General features: G+C 39.4%; 1 protein-coding gene across 3 annotated transcripts in view; it reads right to left on the reverse strand.

The window, feature by feature from the left end:
- Positions 1-1,530: 1,530 nt before the first annotated feature.
- Positions 1,531-27,442, reverse strand: part of acp1 (acid phosphatase 1) — a 41,226-nt gene continuing 15,314 nt past the window's right edge. The window contains exons 3-6 of one of the 3 annotated variants that reach the window (XM_013138442.3): positions 26,901-27,014; positions 21,935-21,996; positions 14,430-14,535; positions 1,531-1,907 (exon numbers count right to left, since the gene is read on the reverse strand). In XM_013138442.3, coding sequence (XP_012993896.1) covers positions 1,830-1,907; positions 14,430-14,535; positions 21,935-21,996; positions 26,901-27,014 — 360 coding nt within the window. In that variant the 3' untranslated portion in view covers positions 1,531-1,829. 3 annotated transcript variants of the gene reach the window in all.

The following is a 27,442-nucleotide window of genomic DNA, read 5'->3' on the forward strand; positions in this document are numbered from 1 at the left end:
TATGATCATGCAACACGGACCATATTCAGTCATCTCGTGGCTGTATTGGATATACACTAATGCAGGAATTCTCTGATGGCCCTGTACATACGTACAGTGAGGGAAATAAGTATTTGATCCCAAAAGCTGAGCTACTTGAATTATTGTGCCAGGACTGGCATAAAGTCACCCAACAGCAATGTGACAGACTAGTGGAGAGCCAAGGAATATGAGCGCTGTTTGATTAAAAATCAGGGTTATTCCATCAAATATTGATATCTGAATCTGATCTCTTCTGATCTCTTCCTGAGTTAAAACATTTGTTTAGTATTTGTTTATTGAAAAATGAATATGAATTAGCTTTCTTTGCATTATTTGAGGTCTGAAAACAATGCATATTTTTTTGATTAATTTGACCAGTTGCTATTTTCTACAAATGAATACTCTACATGAATATTTTGAATTTGGGTAGTTTATAGAATAAAACTAAGCTGTTCATTTTACTCAAACACATGAATAGTAAAACAAGACAAATTGTATGGGGGGGGGTCATTCTTCTGGTTGATCCACTCAAACAATCTTAATTCATTCCTAATCAACTTGATTGCATGGTTAAGTGGTTGAGAAATCACTTAGTGACTTAAGTCTTAGTGATTTAAGAAGACTTCGTCTTCTCATCCCTGGTCCAGCAATGATGCTCATTTCAGTCATATTTAGTACTTTTGTGGTCTGACTTTTTGGGCTGTACAGAAAGTGCCCTCATTAAAACTTGATAGCTGACATGCACACATTTTCTAGATAGTATAATCAGTGAATTAATTAACAAAATATGGTGCTTGCAGAAGTATTCAATTCAAAAGGATCTATTTTGAGTAAACTATTAATTTAAAAGACAATTACTAATGTAAGAATAGCAACCAATGAAAGCAACCAAACCCTTGGGAAATACACAGCAAGATTAGCATTAGGTTAGCATTAATTTTGGCTCTGATATCAACCTTTAACCTTTCTCTCTGAACTGTGAATTGTCTAGTCAGTCTACTATTACTGCATCTATATTAAACTCAATAATTATCAATGGCTAAATATCAATGGCCTAACCCTTTTTCCCACCTTGCTCACTTGTTGTTTGGAATTGCACTAGGTTGGCAAGTTAATAACAATAATAGTTATAATAGTGAATCAACAATACGGTTGTGATATTCCTAAATAAAACCTCAATATACCTTAATCTATATTTTAGAATAAGATATTAGATCAATTAAGGGGTACTGTCAGTTACTTCTGAAAAGTAAAATTTTGGCTCCATCTTGGCTTTGAAATTTCATTGAGACAAACCAAAGATATTCCCATAAGCATAAGGCTCCGTCTGGAGGCTTGTTTCTAGAACCAAATCGTTGCAGTGTAGCGTGTCATTATATTTTAGCATTTCATACCATACCCAAACAAAAAAAACTAATAATCCTACAATTCAAGGAAGCTTTCCTAGTTCGGGAACCCCTGTGTTAGAATAACATTTTACAAAACTTTAGGAAGTAGAGAGAAAGAGAGAATAGGGCATTATTGTGTTGTATTTATTCAGTTTCCTTCAGGAGGAGAGGACCTGACAGCCAGCAAATACAAATAAAAATGCATTTTAATTACAATATACTGTACAGCAAAGACTTTGTTTTACAGTTACGATTTATTGCAGAGTATACTGTGGTCCACTGACTGCTAAACCATTAATGGAAACTACGGTTAGTGCAACATGGCAGACAAAGTAACTGCACAACTGATAAGAGATGACCGTGTCTTTACAAATGGACTAGTATTTGGGTAGATGTTCAACGGTCAGATCTTGGATCATGTTACGAGTTTCTTTCCAAAAACACTTTGCAGCATCTCACACACTGTTGGTACACATTTTCGAAGTCTTCCTCGTGTCCCTAGAAGACAGAAAAAAAACATTTCATGAATATACACTACTGTTCAGAACATTTGTGAGGTGCAGACGAAAGGAAAATATCATCTGCTAAGCATGATGGAGGCAATGTGATGGTCTGGGGTGCTTTGGTGTTGAAGTGGGAGATTTGTACAGGGTAAAAGGGATCTTGAAGAAGGAAGGCTACCACTCCATTTTGAACGCCATGCCATACCCTGTGTACGGCGCTTGACTGCAGCCAATTTCCTCTTACAACAGAAAAATTACCCAAAACACAGCTCCAAACTACGCAACTATTTAGTGAAGAAGCAGTCAGCTAGTATTCTGTCTATAATGGAGTGGCCAGCAGTCAACGGAACGCAACCTTATTGAGCTATTGCGGGAGGAGCTTGACTATATAGTATGTAAGAGATTCTTTGACGGAAGAAAATGGAAATGTACTATTTACCAAGAAAATAAGGCCATTTCTAAGTGACCCAAAACATTTAAATGGTAAAAAAATATATATATATACGAATGTTTTATTATGGAAGCTGTAAATACCTTTTCTCCATCAGTAAATAGTTTCATAATTCTAGTAACTGTTATAGTTCCAAAAAACCCAATAAAGTTTTCATTTATGAATGGGCAGTTTGTCTTTTAATCAGAAAACCGCTACATACTAGCTAAACATTTTCCCTAGTCAAATGTTCCTAATGAAATATGGCTGATATTGGACTGGGGGTTTCATCAGTGGATTTCTCTTTTAACATACAAGTTGCATGTGATCAGTGCTTCTGCACTCAACCAAATAATCATTGTTTTACAAGGGCCTAGAACCCACACTATTCTGGCTCTCGTGATTCAATTAGCCAATAAAAGAATGAAAAAAAAATGCCACTCCAGACCCAAGTAACACCTATCAGAGGCATGTGAGATTAATCCAAACAGCCAAACAGGCACATACGTTTGAAACCTAGGACACATCGTATCCTTTTCAAATTCTGTCCCACTTGTGGCAAACAAGTTTAAACTGGAAATTTCCACTGTGTGGATGGTAATAGGGGTCAACCGATTAATCATTTGTCCGATTAATCAGTGCTTATAAGAGATTTTACTAACTATTGCTACCGGCAGGACTTGGCTCTGATAGAGGCCAATGGCTGCGTAGCTTCCACTGGTCACTTGCGGCTTACATCACCTTGCGATGAGCCGGAGGCTCCATAAATGAAGTCAAGGTAAGTCACTGTGTACACTACCTGAGATCATTTATATTTAAATGAAAGTTAACTTTAAGTCAGCATTACTCGTTTTTATGTGCATGATAAGGTTACTGGTTATAGACTGACATTATTAATGTATTAGACCGAAGATAACGGCTGCCCTGCCGAAAGCATGCACTCTCTATTTTGCTAGCAAGCATGGTTGTTAGAATTTGGCTAGCCCTAAACACAAGCCTAGCACAACTATGGGCCAATGGCCAACCTTATTCAGATTGGAAACATGATTTTGTAATCCAAATATTGTGCAAAGATAGTTGTCTATAAAATAATTGTGATCTGGCTCAAATTATTGCGACCAGGCAATTGTCATATTTGCAAAAGTCCTAGTTGTAGCCTATATGCACATTTCGCAAAAATTGTGAAGAGTGCATTCTGCTGACTAATTTAAATAGAAAACATTTGTTGGATCATAGCGTTTGTTTTATTACTGTTAAAATGTAGTATATTATATGGCTATCTAAAAAATATGACCGGTAGCTGTTTTATATGGCTGGATTTCTGGAATTTTAACAGCCATATTGGCTGGGGGAAAAAAGACTAACGTAAACTCTCATATAGCTCCCACCACAGTGTTATTTTGCATACTAGATTCAGTTCCAGATGTATTTGTTTATTTAGGTATTTACTTTGACTCAGGTGTTCAGGTCAACAGTAATCCTGTTTCTAATAGATTAATCCTGTTTCTCAAAGATTGTTCATTTCCGACAGTGTGGCATTGGCCAAATAAATCGGCTATTTCCTGCTCCGAATTATCGTTATTACATCGGCCTTTAAAAATCCACTATCGGTCAACCTCTAGATAGTAATACTAAAAAGGGCAACAAGACACTTGGCATTCCAGCTAAATATACTAAAACAAAGTAAGCGGTGCAATTGAGAAAACAGTATTGTCCTAATGCCTTAAAGAAAAACACAGTCCATTGTCAAGGCTAGTTGGGTTCTGCAAAATCAATCATTATACATTCATAAGCAATAATATGAGTAATACAAATATAGAAAAGGTCTGACTGACCAAGAAAGAGGCCATACATGAGAGAGATATGTAATTTCCCCAAAAATCTGTGAAGAAATGGCAATTTTCCAAATGTTTTTTCAGTCACACATTATTTGGATAGTCAAAAAAGAATCTTGATTAGTAAACTAACAAAAACAGTAAATGCTAGCTATGGTTATGATCAAGCTTAGGTTTAGAACAGGTATTAGTGAGAGGGTTAGGGTTAAAGATAGGATGAGGTTTAAGGTTAGACTTAGTATAAGTAGATTGTTAATTGAAATGTTACTGATAGCATGTAGATGGAATGAAAAGCATCTACAGATTGACTATCCAAAAAAAATTTAACCGTTTCTTCTCCTACAAATTATGTAGCAGGTGAGTGCACATTTTACAAAAACAGTTTTGTAATTTGTATGACTTTTTTTACGAGTAATTCAATGTACATGGGGTGGATAAAATTATGAAAATACCACATAGAAAAGACCTGTTACTTTGAAGTAAATGAATAACAATTACAAACGCAGCTGAAAAAGTCTCATTAGGTTCATTGCCAAAAGGCAGGACATACAATGCTTCTAGAAATTGTGAACCCTAGAGGGATGGTCATTATTTTTGTGTAGAATATTAAAATACACTTCTGATCTAAACACCAGTTCATAATAAAGGCATTCCAAATGAAGTACACAAAGAAAAACATATACATCCTGTAAGTTGCGAGGTGGGGCATGCATGGATCGGACGGTTTCGTTCAGCACATCCCACAGATTGGGTCAGCGTCTCCAAAACTGCAGCCTGTTGTCTATCCATCACAATCTGTCCTTTGTCAAAGTCGCCATTAGACGACCAGGTGTTGGGCAAAGCTGAAAATATGACTTGTCAGAGAAGATGACCTTACTCCATTCCTCTATGGTTCCATCCTTATGCCCCCCCCCCGTCATAAAAGCGATGATTAAAAATCAGGTTTATTCCACCAAATATTGATTTCTGAACTCTTCCTAAGTTAAAACATTAGTATTTTGTTGTGAAAAATGAATGTGAATTAGTTTTCTTTGCATTATTTGAGGTGTGAAAACAATGCACAGTTTTTTGGTAATTTGACCAGTTGTTATTTTCTACAAATAAATACTCTAAATGACAGTATTTATATTTGGAATTTGGGAGTAATGTTGTCAGTAGTTTATAGAAGAAAACAAAACTGTTCATTTTACTCAAACACATACCTATGAATAGTATTCATAATAGTAATTTTGCAGTGGTCTCAATTTTTGCTGGACCGTGTAAGTGGAGCCAGCCAAGAAGAGCAAATGTCTTGAGTGACTGACTGAAGAAGCACGCATCCATGCACGCTTTTTGGGTCAGGATAGAGTCTCACTAGCAATTGCTTATTACTATTCCTAGGAGGTTAGTAGACACTGGTAAGCCTATTACTGGTAAATAAGCTGTTAAAACAGCCAGTGGCAAAAGCCATAGTTCATAGACGCTATTTGTGATGGAGGTAAACTTAGTAAGAAACGTTTGTCAGTTTAACATAATGCTGAATGGTGTCTAGCGACTGGTAAAACATGTAGTGCCGTGACATTTGGGAGACCAGAGTTTGAATCTTGTGTGTGTATGTATGTATATACACACGTATATACAGCATCTCACAAAAGTGAGTACACCCCTCACATTTTTGTAAATATTTGATTATATATTTTCATGTGACAACACTGAAGAAATGACACTTTGCTACAATGTATACTTGTGTAAGTGTACATTTGCTGTCCCCTCAAAATAACACAACTCGCAGCCATTAATGTCTAAACCGCTGGCAACAAAAGTGAGTACACCCATAAGTGAAAATGTCCAAATTGGGCCCCAAGTGTCAATATTTTTATGTGGCCACCATTTTTTTCCAGCACTGCCTTAACCATCTTGGGCATGGAGTTCTCTAGAGCTTCACAGGTTGCCACTGGAGTCCTGGTGAATGTTAGAGACCTTGCGCTCCTCCACCTTCCGTTTGAGGATGCCCCATAGATAGCTCAATAGGGTTTAGGTCTGGAGACATGCTTGGCCAGTCCATCACCTTTAGCCTCAGCTTCTTTAGCAAGGCAGTGGTTGTCTTAGAGGTGTGTTTGGGGTCATTATCATGTTGGAATACAGCCCTGCAGCCCAGTCTCCAAATATTGCTCTGCTTCAGTATGTCACAGTACATGTTGGCATTCATGGTTCCCTCAATGAACTGTAGCTTGCCAGTGCCGGCAGCACTCATGGTGCACAAGACCATGACACTCCCACCACCCTGCTTGACTATAGGCAAAACACACTTGTCTTTGTACTCCTCTCCTGGTTGCTGCCACACACGGTTGACACCATCTGAACCAAATAAGTTTCTTGGTCTCATCAGACCACAGGACATGGTTCCAGTAATCTGCTTGTCTTCAGCAAACTGTTTGTGGGCTTCTTCTTCATCTTTAGAAGAGGCTTCCTTCTGGGACGACTGCCATGCAGATCAATTTGATGCAGTGTGCGGCATATGGTCTGAGCACTGACAGGCTGACCACCTACCCCTTCAACTTCTGCAGCAATGCTGGCAACACTCATATAGGTCTGTATCCCAAAGACAACCTCTGGACATGATGCTGAGCATGTGCACTCTTTGGTTGACCATGGCAAGGCCTGTTCTGAGTGGAACCTGCTCAGCCACCGTGCTGCAACTCAGTTTCAGGGTCTTGGCAATCTTCTTATAGCCTAGGCTATCTTTATGTAGAGCAAAAATTATTTTTTTCAGATCCTCAGAGAGTTATTTGCCATGTTTTTCTCCTTGACACTGAAAAACTGCAAAATGTTTAAGTGTCAAGGAGAAGAGAAAAATCACGACAGCATATGTTCAACATGGAGAAAATTGCCCAAGAGGAACAGTGGTTGCAAGTAGTGATGGCCAATCGAGGTTTCATTAGTGTTATTTAAGCAACAGGATATTGTGCTAGCAGTGCTAACTCGAATTGTCTCGAATGGCCATCACTAGTTGCAAGTAAAAGCTGACTGACAGGGTTAGAGGTGCACTTAACAGTACAGTTGGTCAACCCCCCTCAAGAACTTGCTCAAAAATTACAACAGTATTAAATCAGTACCCCAATGACCCAGACTCAACACAAAGTGTACATAGAGAGATGTTAGCTACCAGATTTTTTGCCTTTCGGGGGAAGAGTCACTGGCTTGTTGTTGATTCTCTGTTGCGCACTTGTGCAATGGGACTGTACGCTGCTGGCAATACTCGGCCCTCAGTCAGGGGGGTTGCGGTTGGTGGGTGTCCCTTTGGTTGATGCCTGGCAATGTGGGTGGATTGATATCCTGCCTGTTGGGCCCTGTCCGGGGCCTCCCTCGGGTAGGGCCACAGTGTCGCCGGACCCCCCCGTCTCAGTTCCAAGGTGTTACGCTGCTATATTATTGTGCTGGGGGGTATGAGGAATGCACTTTCTAACTTTTCTCAGTTTCCTCCAGTTTAAAATTTTAGGAGGAGATGAGGTCCTGGTCCACACCTGTGGAGTACCTGGTTTGGGGGGCCCGTTGCTGTCCCTGTCCTATTCCACCTGGTCATACTTTTGACCTAGTATAAAATCAAATAGACTCTGGATTTAGCCCAGAGAAATGTATAAATTATTCCAATTGGACCCTTAATATCTCACCTGGCACAGCCAGAAGAGGACTGGTCACCCCTCTGAGCCTGGGTCCTCTTTAGGTTTCTTCCTAAAATTAGGCATTCTTAGGGAGTTTTTCCTAGCCACTGAAATTCAACACTATTGTTGTTTGCTCCTTGGGGTTTAAGGCCGGGTGTCTCTGTAAATCACTTTGATAACTGCTGTTTTTACAACACAGTGACAACTGCTGTTGTAAAAAGGGCTTTATGAATAAATGTGATTGATTTGATTGAATAAATTACCATTAAAGTATAATTAATATATTTTTCAAGAACATTCAAAAATGTATTATTGATTAAACAAATACATGAAACTTTGGCCTTCGGTGAGTTTTCCTTGCAGTTTAAGTCTGTAGATCACAATTTGAAAAAAGTTAAGGGTCTGAATACTTTCCGAAGTATGTACCAGTCCATTGCTGGGGGCAGCATAATCCATCCCTCAAAAAATATATTTTGTAATCCATGCGCTTAATATGGAGCCTATCAACATTTAGCAACTGTGTGAATCCGGGAAGCCCAGTAGCAGCGAGTCAGTTTAGGAACATGTTTTTACACTTCTGGTTATCTTATCAATGCCCCTCTTCAGTTATCGGTTCTTCCTTAATGCAATAGTGCTTTGGTTTTATTAAAGGGGAATAACATTAATCTAAGGTCATAAACCACTTAAAGTAATTCTTGGACAGTCCCTCTAGAGAAGCACAGTTGAGCTAGTGCATGTGCAGCGTCAACTGATTGTTTCTCTCCCCCACTAATACGATTTGATAAAACTTTGTCTACATGAAACCAGATTAGGAACCAGGCAAGCCTAGTCCAGCCAGCCCGCAATGAAAAGTGATAAATGTTACTGCCATCACTGGATTTAAACCCGGGTCTCCCACGTGAGTGGCTGTGTCTTCAACCACTACACCACAGGGCTATACGTGTGCCCCCTGTCAGTATAGCACCTTGACATTAGATCATTTTGTCACGCATTAACATCACGCCAAATTTGAATATTTCACTAGACAACGTTAAGCATTTTGTGCAGACTAACGTTTCTCATTAAGTTTACCTCCACCACAAATAGCATCAATACAACGTATGGCTTTTGCCACTGGCCGTTTTAACAGCTTATTAACCAGTAATAGGCCTACTATTATCTAACTTACTACTTGAACTTAACACAGCCAAAGCTATTTCATGGAACAACATTTTATTTTATTTAATTCGTGAAATACATTGATACAATAATTATCAATGTAGGTGACGATAACTGAGTTTTTTGTCAAGTGAAAAGACAAGAGAATCGTGGAAACCTCTACTCTTTTACTGCCCATGAGGTTTTTATCTATCCTATTTTACCCCAAAAATCATGCACAGATGCATACTCCGAAAATCCACCAGAAATAGTCGCAACGTAACTGTGAACAGTTTTATTTTAGGGTTACCATAACGCAGCGACTGAAAGATATAGCCAGTGAAGTTTATTTAGATCAGAAACAAATCCTAATGCATTACTTGCTTTGACTGTGATGAGATTCGAACACGGGACCTACTGGTTACAGGTCTGCGTCTCTAACCACTACGCTATTTAATAAGGGGTAGCCAGCCAGTCAGACACTCAGTCAGTAAGAGACATTCGTTTTCTTGTTTTCTTGTTTTGATCAGTCGATCAGTCAGAGAGATCAGTCGAATCTCGGTCAACTACTTGGTCAGAGACAAACCTGCTCTATTCAATAAAGTAAGTCCTGGTACTAAAAGACAAGTGCTCAATGTTTTGAGGTTGAATGCCTTCCAATTTTCCTTTCAATGCAGGAATATAACCAACTATACCTGTCAACTCTTTAAAAAAAAAAAAACACCCGGATCCTCAATCCCACTCCACTCTCATAACCCAGTCTCTTATCCAAAGAAAATGGTCTGAGTCTCTGACACCTCCTCCCCGACTCTTTTGTAATTATCTCCGCAGTTGAACTGAAGAAGTTGCGTCTCCATTCAACAATACAAGAGAGCGCTATCTGGCTCCAGTCTTCTGAGCTGCTTTTCTGGCATACATTGTGGGGAATGGTGTCAAAACACAACCCAGCACAGTCACAGCCCCAAAGTACTTATTTATGAGCCTCAAAGAAAAAATTGCAGTCCCCTGGCTGACACATTCATAGCTGGTGTATACAACAAGTGCTTGCATGTGCGCACGCATACACCGAAGCTAAGTAGATTGAGAAAACATGCTCATGGATATACAGCTTATATATTATTCAACCAGTTTGTCTCTATTCATATTATTACGTAATAAAGAACAATTTAATGTATTTGTTTTATTATGCTTTTTTGCAATTGAAGCATCTGAAATCTAAAAATAAAACTGGATCTACAATAAGGACTAAGAAGAAAAATAAACAAGAAGAGGACCCATTCAAGCCTTGTTCGGCCAGCTTGCGATTAGAAGGGATGAATGTTGTTGCCCTCGCTGGAACCTGAGTCTTCCATGGAACAGGCTGTGTCTTTAACCACTACGCCACTAAGCTATACGTGTGCCGAGAGGCGGTATAGCGTCTCGACATTAGATCATTTTAACACGCATTAACATTAATATTTTGCTAGACACCATGAAGCACTGTGTTAAACTACAGTTTCTTATTAAGTTTACTCACTTTTGTGAGATACTGTATATTTTATATACTGCGCGCACACACACACACACACACACACACACACACACACACACACACACACACACACACACACACACACACACACACACACACACACACACACACACACACACACACACACACACACACACACACACACACACACACACACACACACACACACACACACACACACACACACACACACACACACACACACACACACACACACACACACACACACACACACCTAAAGGATTATTAGGAACACCATACTCATACTGTGTTTGACCCCCTTTCACCTTCAGAACTGCCTTAATTCTACGTGGCATTGATTCAACAAGGTGCTGAAAGCATTCTTTAGAAATGTTGGCCCATATTGATAGGATAGCATCTTGCAGATGGAGATTTGTGGGATGCACATCCAGGGCACGAAGCTCCCGTTCCACCACATCCCAAAGACGCTCTATTGGGTTGAGATCAGTACAGTGAACTCATTGTCATGTTCAAGAAACCAAGTCACATTGGAAAAACACCCTGTCCTTCGCGCATTGTGGTATCGTCGTTTTTTAAAACATGCATTTTGTTTAACTGAAAACTATTCGAATAACAACACATACTATTCGAATAATAAAATATGGTCCAATACAACTATGCAATTATACGATAACTCATTAAATGTCTGCCTTATGGGCATAAGTGACCAACACATGAATATAGTATCAAAGGACTTCAAGTAACTTAATGCCTTACTTTCTACAACAACTAAGTCACGTATCTAGTTCCTTTATGGGAACTGCAGCTACTAACTGTAATTAGTTACTTTAAAAAGTAACGTTACCCAACACTAGTCATAACAAAGGGCATGAATATTTATGCAAGTATGTTTTATATATGTGTCATTTTTTAAAACAATTTCTTGATTATGTTTTTCACTTTGATATAATGAAAGTAGTGTGTTGACTAGTGGCAATAACTGCTAATTTGATCTTACTGGATTTCATGTTATAAAGTAGTCACAGAGGGGTGAATAGGTTTGAGAGTCACCGTAGTTAAGAAATCCACTCTTGGTCTATTACAGTAGAAGATGCATTTTACCAATGCAATACATTTTAAAGGGTTCATTTGTAAAGTGTTTGACATACTACTAGCATAAATGAACAGAAGGTAGATATTTTAAGTTAGTTTTGCAAATTTTCCCAGCCTCTAACTAAAAAAGTGAATCACTTCTCAAAAGTTTTTACATTCAAAGTGATCCCAGATCTCAATGAGAGTACACAAACACATACACACTTTTGGTCAATCACAACACATTCCCCCTACACAAACATCCCAATAATAATACTTAACAGTTACGACATTCTATCAAGAGGGATTTTTTTTTAGGCATCCCTAGTCAAGACAACACAAAACATTTAACAGTGGGAATCTTCATTTTACAAGAACACCAGGCAGGTTGATCTATCTAGCATTCCTCATCAAACCCAAAATGCAATTTGTGTTGTTTTCACATTCCTGAAAGGTTTTTCTGCTATTTCATAATCTCTTCCTGTTAGACTATAGACCAGTTTTTCCCAAACCAGGTCCAGTGGACCCAAAGCTGTACACATTTTTGACCGGTAGTACTAAAAAGCTGATTGGATTGGTAAAAAAAACATGAGTATCGGAATCAGCTATGTACTGCTAGGGCCGAGGGTAAAAAAGCAGTTTGCCCAGAAAACTGCTGCTGTGTAGAGCAACTGAACATCAATTATCAAACCTAACTCACCCAACCACTCCCTCATTCACTCATCACATCTATGTAGAAATCAAATTAATTCTGCACAAACCAACTGATCTACACATCCGATGCCATTTGGCAGGAAGTCCGAAAGCATCACTTAAGGTCAGAAAGAGTTAAGTAAGCTATTAAGCATATTGTGAGAGGGCAAATGAGCCACAAGGGAAATACAGGCCGGAGGACACGGATTGAGAGGAATAGATCTAACTAGTGGTTTCCAATTGGAAAACAAATCGTCCCATGTAGGGGATTTAAGTGGTTTGCCAGGAGACAATGATGAATGACAATGACAATGAATTGGCAGTGTGAACATGGAAACTTACCCAGTAGAGAACAGGACATTATTACACACTGAATGTATTATAGTTTCTCACTAAATGAGTGTCTGGATTTAGGTAGTCTAAAATACCAAAATAATGTTGATGGGTATAGGCCATAAGCAAACAAGTTTATTTTTGATGAACAGTGCAAGCAGTAAAATCTGTTTTCTGTCTTAGCCTAGATGTAATTGGAATGGGCCCCTTCATACTGGTGGAAAAATACTACAGGCTCTTTGTTTTATATATATTTTTAGATATACTACATGATCAGTCATGTTTGTGCTTTAATAAACACAAAACATGACAAAGAAATGTTTTAGCATTTCTATTGCCAAATTTGTACATAATAATAGTAATTTTGCCAGAAATGTCTTGATAAATTGCTATAATTCAGTACAACCGGTAATGCTGCAAAATCCTTGTTGAACGCCCACAAACAAGCAACTGTTGAAGCTAGTGTCGCTGGATGAGCCCATCAGCGGCTAAAGACCAACAACTTGCATTGATTGACATATCCATTGTGATCATGAAATACGTTTTGAAAATAGGGCATTAACTATTGAAACGCCATCAAGTGATTATGTTCAAATTATGAAATATCAAATTATGAAATAGGTCATGATATTATGAAAAAGGCCATGGTTTTATGAAAAACGTAATGATGAAAATAAAAATATATTTCATAATACTTTGCATTTCATTATCATACCATTATTTTAAAAAGGGGCCTTATATAAAGAGTTCCTATTAATGTGCCACTTAAAATAATATATTTAATTACTTATATAGTCAATTATTTAATTTTGACCCCTTTGGTCCTCCATAAATACACAGCCATGGTTCAGTGTTTTGTGCCAGGTTGTAATCATCGCTATGGAGTGAATAATTGCAAATCGTTCAACCAGTTTCCCAACAATGAAGCTAAGAAGCGCTGATCAAACTGATAAGGTAAATAGCTAGGTACCTAGCTAAATGTACAGTAATGTTATACTTCAGTACACGTTACGACAATGCAGCTACGTACCTAACATTATCTACTAGGCTACTGGCTTCTTGTAGCTTGCCATCCTCAAAACCCCCAGATGAAATTAGCTGAAGTATCTGCCACATTGGTTAGCTCTGAAGAAAATTAATAGCTATGGCATTGTGATTAGTGTAGTTTTGGGGCTCTTAGAAAAAGGTAAAACAAATTTCTCAATGAGTTGAAACATTTACAACAGATTGCCACTTCACGGACATTCGAACTGTTACACTATCTTGACAAAAAATGGAACATCTACGTTGCACAGTAATATATGAATCCGTAATATTGAATATCTCTATGGCACAAAACAAAGTATATTTTACTTTCAGACCCCACTTTCCAACTTTTTGCATGTTAAATCATTTGAATACATTAGTTTTTTTATATTTCAGACTAGTTTGGTGGAAGACCTATAATACGATAAAAAAACAATACAATGCATCAGATCCTGTAATAGTAATAAGCAAGCAAAGGGGGTATGATTGAGTTTTATAAGGCAGTATCAATAACTAAACCCTTATTGTTAGGCTTGCCTGTCAATAGCTAAACCCTTTATGTTGTACACATTTTGCAAATCTGGCAAATCTGGCAAAATCCAGTTTTGTTTGGTTTTAAATATCCCCATCTAGCAATGCCTGAAATTGGCACTTTAGCATGCGTTTACAAACACTAAAATATTGACACCCCTTCTCACCTCACAGCAAGAGTGCTCATGAAACAGGAGTCCAAAACTAGCATGATCATTTCGGATTTACATTTTAAACAATTCTGTTGCTTAAAAGAAGCTGAAAATACAGCCCTAGGTGTGGTGCACAGTCAGTGCAATATACTTACATAGTATGGGTCTTTGATAATCAGCTGTTTTTCTGGATCGTAGGAGCCAAGCAACTCAATCTTGGCTTTGCTGTTTTTCACTGAGTTTGCCTTTTTTTTCAGATCACTGTACAGAGAGAAAAGCATCAGATTCAGTTTTTTTCAGATTCAAACTTTGAAGCTGTGACATAAATTCCACAATGTTTATTTTTGTTAAAATACCGTATGACCTAACCACCCATTTGATAGAAAAGCAATTAGAAAGAATCGCTCTAGAGCAAATAGAACTAAATCAAAATGTTCTGATACAAAATATCAATGATTTAGAGGTTATTTTTAACTACATTCAATCATTTCAACAGTAACTAATACATGAGTCAGAGACTACCCAACTTCTTAAAACAAGTCCTGACAATCCAACTGTGGAAGTGAGTTTCCTAAAGAGAGAATCGTACTTTTCAGGGCTTGAGTAATTGTGCAGTTGAATAAAGCACACTAATAAATTCAGACAGTAATGAAATTAGTTAGAAGTAATTCCCTGGTGTTAACCAGACTAAAGGGTTGGAAAACACACATAGCTGATACCAAAAATAATGGAACCCTTGCACTCAAATCAAATAATGCACCATTTAATTTGATATAAACACATAAGATTAAGCAGGTGATTCTCCTTTAGTTTGGTACTGAACTCATTTGTGAGTGCACTGTAATGAATTAGTTGGTTATTTTCAAACGCAATGCTGAAAAGACTATTAAAATTAAACAAGAAACCAGGCAGCCGCCCCGCTATATAAAGCATTGACCATTGTTGCCCTCCTGAGAGTCGAACCTGGGAGTCGAACACTATGCCACCAAGCTATACACCTGCCAAGTGTCGGTATAGCCTCTTGACATTATATAATTCTGTCACGCATTAACATTACATAAAGTTTGAAAAAAATGTGGACACCATTAACCATTGTGTTAAACTGAGTAACATTTCTTATTAAGTTTTCCTCCACCCCAAAAAGGATCTATGAACTGTATGGCTTTCGCCAATGGCCGTTTTAACAGCATATTAGCCATTTGTGAATGACATTGAAAATCCACCAGAAATAGCCACAATATATCAGTAAACAGTTTCATTTTTAGCCAGCGAAATTTTTGTCTATCCTGAACAAATCCTTGTTTGCCACTGGCCGTTATAACAGCTCATTAGCCATTTGTGAATTACATTGATACAGTATCTATCAATATAGGTGACGACAACTAGTGATGGCCATTCAAGGCCTCATTAGCATTATTTTAGCAGCAGGACATTATGGTGGCAGCACTCAGATTTTCTTTATCACAATAAAAGCCATCATTGAAATGTATAAGGCAATATACAGTCCCTGACAAAAGTCTTGTCGCTTATCTATTTTGTAGAAACACCTGCTATTAACCTGACTTCTTCGCCTTGAGGAACTTTGATGTGGAGATGGAAGTATGCGATGGAGCACCATCCTGCTGCAGAATTTGGCCTTTTTCATGGTTGGGAATATAAGAAGTAGCTAAGATTTCTTGGTATCTTAGACTATTGATGTTGCCTTCCACCCTGCAGATCTCTCGCACACCCCCATACTGGATGTAACCCCAGACCATGATTTTTCCGCCACCGAACTTCACTGTTTTCTGGGTGAATCTCAGATCCATGCGGGCTCCGGTAGGTCTCCTGCAATATTTGCAGCGACTGGTGTAATTCAACAGAAGATTCATCTGAAAAATCCACCTTCTTCCACTTTTCCAGCATCCATCCTTTTAGCAGGCTGTGGGCCTTGGCAAATGCCACACGGTTTTTCGCATCGCATCATCTTCCGCTTATCCGGGGCCGGGTCGCGGGGGCAGCAGTCTAAGCAGGGTTTTTCAATTGTCTTTTGTTTAGTGCTGGCTTCTGGGCACTGATTCGACCATGGAGGCCATCCGACAAACTGTTCTGGTTGACACAGGGACTTCAGGTGACCAGGTCTCGTGGAGCTCTGCTGCAGTGGAAAAGGGGCTGGCCTTGGATTTTCGAGCCAACAAACAGTCCTCTCAGTTGTCTTGCGGGGTCTGCCTGACCTGGGCTTGTCAAAAACGTCTCCAGTGTCTTCAAATGTTTTTTTTATCCTCTGTACTTGATGCTGAGACACATTGAAGGTGTCTGCCACATCAGCAGTGGATCTGATCTTCAGCCTCTTGATAATCAGAACTTTGGTCTCAGGGTGAATCTTAGGCATGTTTGCAGAGGTCTAGTTGCAGTTGATGTGAAGGTCTAGTGTACTGGGGTTGTTTTTATACACACCTGAGACCTAATTGATCCATTATTAGTCACAGGTGAAGCTCATATGACAAGGCGACAACACGTCTTTGCAAAAATTTACTCAATGGGCTTTACCAAGCTGTGAATATTAGAATACTTTTTGACAGTCTTGTTTTGCACTGAAACATTATTACAAAAGCTGTTGGGATTAAAATGAGCCATTTCTTGTAAAGACATCTTGATTAGAAATATATTTCAGCTGCACTTCAGGTCAATTTGTACACAAGCGACAAGACTTTTGTCAGGGACTGTAGTTAATCTAGTCTGTGAAAAAGAACAGACAAGAATAACACTGGAACGGACATTAAACATAAAACTAGATTGTTAACTATATTGCCTTATATATTTTAATGATGGCTTTCATTTTGAAAAATAAAAGCTGTGTGAGCACTGTTAACATAATATCCTGCTGCTGGAAGAACGTTAATGAAGCCTCGAATGGCCATCACTAACAATAACTGACTTTTTTGTCAAGTGAAAAAGACAAGAGAATCGTGTAGCCAGCCTAGTGTTGTCTATCCTGAACAAATCCTAATATCCACCAGAACTGTTTTATTTTAGGCTTCCTATTACGTAGCTACGTAGGGTTGTAGCCAGCAACTTTTTTTGAACCTCAGGTATAATGCGTTCTGACTGTTACGGAACTGTTACAATAAAATAGCATGTCCAGCGTTCTATTTCCCCCATATGTTTAGAATAGTGCAATCATACACTCACCTAAAGGATTATTAGGAAAACCTAATAAACCATACTAATACGGTGTTTGACCCCCTTTCGCCTTCAGAACTGCCTTAATTCTATGTGGCATTGATTCAACAAGGTGCTGAAAGCATTCTGAAAGCATGTTCAAGAAACCAATTTGAAATGATTCAAGCTTTGTGACATGGTGCATTATCCTGCTGGAAGTAGCCATCAGAGGATGGGTACATGGTGGTCATAAAGGGATGGACATGGTCAGAAACAATGCTCAGGTAGTCCGTGGCATTTAAACAATGCCCAATTGGCACTAAGGGGCCTAAAGTGTGCCAAGAAAACATCTCCCACACCATTACACCACCACCACCAGCCTGCACAGTGGTAAAAAGGCATGATGGATCCATGTTCTCATTCTGTTTACGCCAAATTCTGACTCTACCATCTGAATGTCTCAACAGAAATCGATACTCATCAGACCAGGCAACATTCTTCCAGTCTTCAACTGTCCAATTATGGTGAGCTCGTGCAAATTGTAGCCTATTTTTCATTTGTAGTTGCTCTTCTATCAGTTTGAATCAGTCAGCCCATTCTCCTCTGACCTCTAGCATCAACAAGGCATTTTTGCCCACAGGACTGCCGCATACTGAATGTTTTTCCCTTTTCACACCATTCTTTGTAAACCCTAGAAATGGTCGTGCGTGAAAATCCCAGTAACTTAGCAGATTGTGAAAAACTCAGACCGGCCCGTCTGGCACCAACAACCATGCCACGCTCAAAATTGCTTCAATCACCTTTTTTTCCCCATTCTGACATTCAGTTTGGAGTTCAGGAGATTGTCTTGACCAGGACCACACCCCTAAATGCATTGAAGCAACTGCCATGTGATTGGTTGATTAGATAATTGCATTAATGAGAAATTGAACAGGTGTTCCTAATAATCCTTTAGGTGAGTGTAGTTTGATGCAATCTACCGTATGTGGATGCAATCTACCTGATCTTACCGTGGTAAGAAAACTCTAGAATTAACTTAGCGACATCTGTAGGTGATGTTACCAGTTAAATTATTCTTTCTTAAGCCGCGTTACCACCAATCAGTCAGGTCAGGTCAGGTCAGTCAGGTCAGTCCAGCCACTCACTCCAGCCAAGTCAGTCCAGCCACTCACTCCAGCCACTCACTCCAGCCAAGTCAGTCCAGCCACTCACTCCAGCCAAGTCAGTCCAGCCAAGTCAGTCCAGCCAAGTCAGTCCAGCCAAGTCAGTCCAGCCAAGTCCCTCCCTCAAGTCCCTCCCTCAAGTCCCTCCCTCAAGTCCCTCCCTCAAGTCCCTCCCTCAAGTCCCTCCCTCAAGTCCCTCCCTCAAGTCCCTCCCTCAAGTCCCTCCCTCAAGTCCCTCCCTCAAGTCCCTCCCTCAAGTCCCTCCCTCAAGTCCCTCCCTCAAGTCCCTCCCTCAAGTCAGTATTGAGAAGAATACATGTTCAAAATCAAATCCAGACACCAAAACATAGTAAGCACTTTAACTGCCTAAATGAGATTGGCAGCCGTACCACTTGGACCAGGAGTCGACTGACTGCTCCACATTGTGGACCAACACTAATACCTCCAATGCTTAACACAGGAGCACCAGATCCTAGTTTTATGTATGTGTGTGTGTGTGTGTGGTGGGGCATAAGAGAGGCATAACACTGCACAGTAAATGTACAAATTTATTCCAGGTTTGTAGTCACTAAAATTAAAGTAAAGTACCATAACTGAATGAACAAAACCCAAACTGGTTACAATAAGATAAATAGTAATAATTGGTGGTGAGGTAAGGGCAATCATTTTCTCTTTCGAGCCAACCAAACACTCACAAGACCGAAAATAAAAAAGGAGAAAAGGGAAAACCTTGCCTCTAAAGAGCAAGGACGAGGCGTCCAAAGAACTCAGTAAGCTGCTTAATGACTGAATACGCCATAGGCATGTGATCTCAAAATGATCCCTGGACATTCAAAGTAGCTAGAAATATCTTCACCCCAGTCTAGGCTGCCTCTGAAAAGAGCTTAAAGGAAAGCTCCAGAAGTTGTCTTCATGACACTGCAGCATGTTTGAAGTGACTCTAGTTATACAAATTGTACAGACATTTTTAAACAAAAAAGGGGTAAAATAAAAACTATTTATTGAACTATGATGAGAAGGGGCTGCACACCTCAAAGCTAAGCTACAGCGAAACTTACACAGATCCACATTCCGCACTCTGCATTTTATTGTGAGGGACAATCAGGCAGAACAGATACACAATTGTAATGCACACATAAGCACTTATATGTTGTATGAATTGATGCCAATATATAAGAAATGCTTGAATTAAATAACTGATTCATTCCACATTTGGAAACACAGTTTTCAAGTCTTCAAAAATCATACCAAAAAGGTGACGTTGAGGTTCAGGTTATGCAGCTCTCTGGGATGTGCATTGGTGGACCTGTATCCCAAAAGCAGCAACCGAATGGTGCTGTCCAAGTCCATTTGTGTAGAACTTTGACCAGTCTCAAGCTCAGAGGACCAGAGAAGTGTGCAAAGAAGCCAGTGCCATGTTGAGAGTAGACCACTAGGAACCTACAATACTGATGACAGGGGAAAACAATCCCTGTCAATTGCACCCCTGGATGAGGCTTGGCTGAAAAAGGGGGATGGTGGCGGTAGGCTTTCCAATCCACAGATCAAGGAGACTGGAGGGAGAGCACACATTGACAACGACCCCGGCCTGAGAACCTGACAAGTATGCCAGATATGACTGGGCGATGGGGTGACCATGGTCTACTGACAATGTTAAACAGCCACCTAACTGACCGACTTTGACGCATATACTTTAACTGATTAGCGCATTCAAACTAAGACCACTATACTACTGTACACATCTCATCCTATAACAGTTGCGCTTAAACACAGTTAACATAGCAAAATGGCATTCAACTATGACAATACACATATTCTCAACTCACCAGGGAAGTAAAAGCCCAAAGTTGGGAAGCACTTAGGATTGAATGAATGGAGTGCTAGATTAACAAATTCTGCAAGCTAGCTATTTATTAACTCTTAAGCATACTTAACTCACGTCACAGTAGAGGACGCTAACATTTCTAATGTTGTTATGTAGCACACATCAAACATTGAAGCCACAGTTACAGCAGAGTTAAAAAAAAAATGGAATCATAACGGAGCAAAAGCAAAGGCAATCCCTGCGTCAATAGGACGATTCATTGCTAAAGGCTCGCAAGCCTTACAGTGTGGCAGAAAATTAGGGATTCCGTGACATGATGCATACATCCGAGCTACGGTACACAATATCCAGCTGACAGTATTTTACTTAGAAATGCATAACTGACATGTACACAAAGGTTAAGAATGAGGTGAAAGAAGGCACTACAAATGTAGTGCATGTTTCAATCACAAGTGTTTGATGGACTTAATGTGCAACTCCTACTTCATGATTACTGCACATTACATACATCCAGAATGGGAGATGAAGAGCCATGTGTCACAAACCTGAGTTCAGAATTATTGAAGGAGGCTTGCATGGAGTGGGACCTCACCAAAAGAGAACCTGCCCTGGTCATGGACAATGCACTTAACATGATTCTTCAGAGCTTTCTACCGTGCCAAATTTCGGGTGTGGGCATCTGAGCCTCGACACCTGCAACAATGTTAATAATGCACAGAGAATACTGGCAAAAGTACAGAAGGTGGTTGGGTTTTGACATCGCAACACAACAGCAGCAACAATCCATTGTGAGAAGCAGAAACAACTCTCCTTGCCACCCCATAAGATGATCCAAGACATCCCCATCCACTAGAACAGCTCCTATGATACGCTTGAAAAATTCCTGGAGAAAGAGCCAGCTGTTTTTGTCACCTGTATAGAGAGCCAGGGGCTCCAATTCCATTCTGTCCTTGACAATGTCCCTTTTGTAGGCAGCTGAGCATGGCGGGGCTGGCCCTGCTGGCATCCCCCAGAAACCTACTGTATGCCATAATTTATATATAAAATATATTTTACCTGTGGTTATGCGCTAATTGGACTGAAGAGGTGACATATATAACATATGAAAAAGTCTAAAAATGCATTTACTAGTTAGTTAGAATATTCTGGGTCATTCCTACACTCTGCATTATGTACTCCTCTGTCAAAGTTGGTGACCGCAATAATCCCATGTGGGTAAGTACCATAGGGTTAAGAATTAAACACCAGAATATTTATATATGTTTATTCTGGGGTTTTTCTACTCCAGAAAATCATTTTGAAAGGCAGCCTAGAATAGAACTGACTTGTGATGCCATGACACAGAACACTGCTCTGTGAGCCAGAGTATCAATACAGATGTTGGAAATTGTATTTTCCCCCTTCCGGAACAAAGGAAGCAGACTGAACACACATTCACACTCACACACACACACACACACACACACACACACACACACACACACACACACACACACACACACACACACACACACACACAGAGAGAACATACCTCAAATTGCTCTCATCCATGCACAGAATGTAGTCAAAAGTCAAAAAATCTTCTTTTGTCACCTAGAACAAAAAAAAGATAAAACAACCAGTGTTAACTTTTCTACTGGTGCGAGTTGAGAACACAAAACCGCATGCTGTACTTCTGATGTTTTACTAACACGAAGCAAAAGATGAGGTCTGTATAGAAAGGGACTTCCATGACAGTAGTGAAGACCTCGCCCTGATTCTCAATGAATAAAATTGACATTTATGAACAGGACACCTATTCTGGGCTCATTGAAAAACTGGAAGGTTTCCAGATGACTCAGAGGAAGAAAAAGTTGCTAAGTGAGAGTAGGATATATATACTCCTTGTTCTTGGTTATGTAACCGATTAAAAGCAGCACCTCTGTGAAGTTTGTTGGGGAAATAGCTGATTTTACTCATCAGTCATGGCTCCCGAGAAAGTGGACAGGCTTTAATCAATGATGGTTTGAAAGGGTTTTTAGGATCTGACTTAGGGGGGGGGTTACTGAATTTAGGGGGGTAACTACAAACAGAAAGAGAAACTTAACCTTAGCTGCGGTATGAACTGGATCATTACAACAGGCAAATATATAAAAGTATATAAATAAATAGGTCTACATTTTGTATATGGGTTTCAGTAAAGACAATATGTATTGGCAATGAACCCTTTCTAAATCCAGGTTTATGTTGTTAAAGTTTCCAATACCAGCCACTACTATTGACACTGTAGCTCCCCGCTTGGGCTTCTTAGGGCAAACGCACACACAGTATGTCTTCTCCCTTTGCAGTTATCTCATTATAAAATCCTCATGTAAACCTCTATCCACAAGGCAAAGATAGAGCCTGGTTGGATTTCTGGAATTTTTGACCGACATTAGGGAAGGCTGTTACATGAAGAACGGTTAGGAGGGGAGAGATTGAAGGAGAAAGCAAGGATGGAGAACTGGTCTGAGATCAGATGGATAAAATCATGTGCGGTTGTTAAGTTATTGTGTGACTCCTAGTCTGGAGTGTATGGAGCTGGAACTATATGCTCACAAAAACCATACTGAGCCGCAACAAGAGCTCAGCCGAAAGGTAAATTACAGTATGTCAAATGTGAAGATGAAAACTGGGATGAAAACCAAACAAAGACATTCTGCTTGATTTTGATCATTTACATTCAGGGCAAAAAGTCACAAAGCAAAAAAAATAAATTGCAAGACCCCCCCTCCAATCAAATCCATTAGTAGGGGTTTCCAGTGATAACACTAAAGTAACATAATCTTTCTCTGTAGATTCATTTGCTCAATAAAACAAACAAAAAAGTCCCCATTCTATATCCTCGCTGTTGTCTCTCAAGAAAAACAAACAAAAGCAAACAAAAACTCAAGTTTCTGATTAAACAGATGCCCTCTGTCTCCAAACTGACTTTTCTCACAGGCAAGTTGAGACTGAAGCAGGAGACAGAGAGTTACAGTACAATGAAGTTTGCAGGAAACAGGAGAGAAACCCAGTGCTTATCGAAGATCACTGTGTGGAGACTTTGGTTTCTCTGAGCCAAGACTGTGCTCCCACCCCTACTTAGAGATATGAACAGGCTTGGCCTCAATCTTGACAGTCTAAATCGATGGCACCACCACAGTGTTAGGTCAGGGAGGGCCCCAGTCAACTGACAGGAGAGAGGGGAGTGCTGGAATTACAACTTTGGGGAGAAAAATATGGTGCAAAGGCCCAAATGCTGACACAGTTGGCAAGGACCTACAATATAACACATACTTATTTCAACTGACAAGATCGATTTACAAGGTATAACATGAGCATACTGGATTTCAAAACATATTTATGTAGTTTGGGATTAATCAAGGTATTTTTTGTTATACTTTACTTTCCACTGTGTGTTGTAGCATAAGCGTTATTAGAATATATGGAATCCCAGGAATGACAAAAAGGTGAATTTAAATAATGTAAATGGAAAAAACTAAAAAGCTTTTGAAGAGTTTGTCCAACCTTCATATTTTCCAGAAGGCCTAGGGGTCATTTTTTCAAACAATCCATTATTCAGCTCTGTCCAAGTCTGTAATTAGCGTTATTAGCATCATCCAAATTCATGAATGGAAACGGTTTGTACCACTATCACAAAGATGCATTGCAAGTGGAAAACAACTCCTGAAAAACTATTTCAAACTACATTCAGTAATCTGTCGCAGTAGCATAAATTTTTTTAAACGGTACACTGAAAAAACAGCCGGCGTAACTGGCTGAATTCAAACTGGCACTAGTGAACTATTTCCTATAGCCACCATACACAGTTTCTGTTCTTCAGCAAGGTGAGTGTGAAGTTTAACCTCAACAATCTTTGTGAAGATAGTTTGCTTTGCCTAGCTTTTTTGCTTTATATATTTCTTAATTCTTACTACGTAGATGTGTGCCATGTCACAATTTTATTGTGCATAATGACGCTGTGTCACTCGGTACATTTGATAAATAACCTTTGAACGGGATTCCCTTTGATTGTAAGTATCAATGTCGACTTCTGCCTGCTCGTGGATCTTGAGTTAATAAAATTCTACCCACTCTGCAATTGGGACAATACCTCTGCCACTCTGACACTCACTTCACCAAAAAGCCATATAATTCTTGCGAGAAACATTTTAATACAGACAATTGTACCCCACGTTCACTCAGAAGAGGACTAAAGGCAAATGCAATTCCATCAAGTTACCCAGTTCAACCTGTGGAGACAAGACAGATTGTAAGTAATACCTCCAATTGCTATGTTATAATACACAAAGCACACATTGCCTCCAGATATTCTGGGCAAGGTTTGGGGACTAACATGTTCACCATCTCCCCAAGCTTCTATTCGGTCAATTCATCATCTGTGTATTATGTTTAGAACAAGTAAGGCTATATCCCCAGAAAAATGTTCTTCCTGCTTGTGTTCAGAGTAAGACGTAATATATATGTATTTTCCTTTCTCCTTCAAGCAAATAAAGTTTGACTCCCCGAGGTGAATATCAAAAGACATAATAGTTAACTTGCTTTCTAGCTAGAGAATACTAACTTTCATTTACTCTGTATACACGCACTCTTCCCGAACAAAGGCGTGGATTGATATAACTGTGAACAAAACTGACGGGTGAACACAGGTTACAAGTACCCGTTTATTTTAAATGAGAATTATATTGCGAAAACTAAAACTTTCGAGGAATACAACATTGTCATGTTCTTTGAGGTAAACACCACCACTTGTCTTACTTTGGAGTGTTTTAGAGTAGTTTTTACACTTGCAATGCAGCTTCGCGATAGGGGTACATACGGTTTCCATTCATGAATTTGTATGATGCTAATAACACTAATTACTGACTGAGACCAAGCTGAACAATGGATTGTTCAACGAAATAGGATTTTTTGATGAACTATCCCTTTAATTATTTCCTTTGACTGCTAACAAACACAAAACTTATTAAAAAAAATCTTAGATTTTACTATTCCATTTATAATTTACAGACACCTCACTTTTACTATTTACTCAGTCCTAGCATAGTTCAATCATTCATCTATTTTCCCCGGTCCTAGCACAGTTTAATAATTGATCTATTTCCCATTTTCCCCATGCAACATTCCCTATTTTCCTTGTGTCATATAAAGAAAATGGTCTAAGATGCCTGGGAGGTATCTGATACACCATTGGCTAGTCATTGTACACAACATGCACTCGACTACTAGTGTCTGCCAGGACCAATACTACCATATTCAGAGATGTCAGAGAGAATGTTTCAGTCTAGTCTATCAGTTCTGTTTGACTTTTCTAATATTGGGATTGTGCGTTGTTGCAACCAAACTATCAAATTCTAATGGATAAACGGATTCCAAAGAGGAAAAAGAGCGGCTAACATTATTAAGGCATGTTATTTGGGATTGTGCGAACGTATTTGTGAAGTGAAGGCTTTGACTGATAATGCCATCTAAGATGTAGCATGGCAACATATTGTAACTCCATGTGAAATTCCATGTTCAGCAGAGGCAGCTTGTTGGGCGAGGGCAATCTGGTCAAACGCAACATGACATTCCCCAGACAGAGCTGCGATGCCAGGTGTTTTCTGGATTGATGGCCCTGGAGATGGCCCTGGATTCCATTTTCAAATTGCTAACTGTTTAAAAGCATGTAGCCAGATATTGACCTTCATTTACGGTTTAGATTTGAGTAACAAAACCTGTTACAATTGCTCTAGTCAGTATTCACCAATAACGTAAGATACACACACACTGGACCAATCTATTCCCTGAATTGATTTAGGCACGTCGTGTTGATTATAATATGGCATGAGGAAAAGAGATGTTGCATAGGAAAAATAAAAAGAAATTATTAAACAGGGCTAGGACAGATGAAAATTGGAAATTGATAAATAATTTCGAAATTATTTTGAAACAGGTTATAATTAAAAGCATTTTTTTTTTTTTTATCTACGTCAATTATTTAACCAATCACATAACTTTTACTGACATCAGTCATTATGCTCCAGAGCATAGAGCTCTGGAGATATTTCGGCGCTGTTTGCGGTATGTTTTTGCAGTGAGTCAAAGATTAAAGCTAAAATTAATTTTAAAAAATGATCTCTCTACAACAGACACTGACCGACTGTGGAAAGAAAAAGCTGTACTGGGCATTTAATAAAACTTACACACACCAACATACAAAGTAAGAAACCATCAGGCAGTTTCCATTCATGCTGAATGTACATACTCAATGTGGGGCGACCCAGTAATAATCCCCAGGGCGTCTGTTGTATCATATACCTGTCGGGCCCTGTGTTTTGTCTCAATGCCATGTTTCCTCAGGCACGCCAGACCACGGGCGTCCGGGGAGCTGCCAGTGTTCCAGTCAGATGTGGCACCACTGTCTATGACCCACTGCAACAACAGAGAACACAATAGCTAGCCGCTAATGCAAACAGGAAGTAGAAAGGTCATACCTGCCTGGCTACATGCATCATGGGCACGCCGTGTTTCTTCAGGCAGGCTTGACCACGATGGTCTGGAGGGTTGCCTATCTCATAGGTGGAGGTGGCAGCACTGTCTATCCTCCACTAAGCAGAGCAGGGGAACAACAACACAACAGCAGGACGTTTTCATACGAGAACTCACATGCAGCACATTGGAGCAATATTATTATAGTCTACCTGCTGAGAAACTTAAGGTTATTTGTATTGGGCTTGATGAGAAGGTGCAATTTAAAACAATGAATTGCTAAATTAGTCCAGAAGCTGAGCGGCGGTCTTTGGATAGAAGAAAATACATTTGTCCAGGGCACTTTGATATCCGTTTTAGATTTCAGGAATAAACTTATGTAAATGTATAAATGTAATGCACACAGGAGCTTCTACTCTTAAGCCATTTGAAGTTGTACACCAGTCCACCCTTCAGTTTCTCTTCTATGAACTTTAGGACTCATCACTGTATCTTGTATGAAAAGGAGTATTGGGCATTTCTGTAAATAAGAAGAGCGCAGGAGTCT

Source organism: Esox lucius, chromosome 18, assembly GCF_011004845.1.
Source record: "Esox lucius isolate fEsoLuc1 chromosome 18, fEsoLuc1.pri, whole genome shotgun sequence".
In the NCBI taxonomy this organism is placed as follows: Eukaryota; Metazoa; Chordata; class Actinopteri; order Esociformes; family Esocidae; genus Esox; species Esox lucius.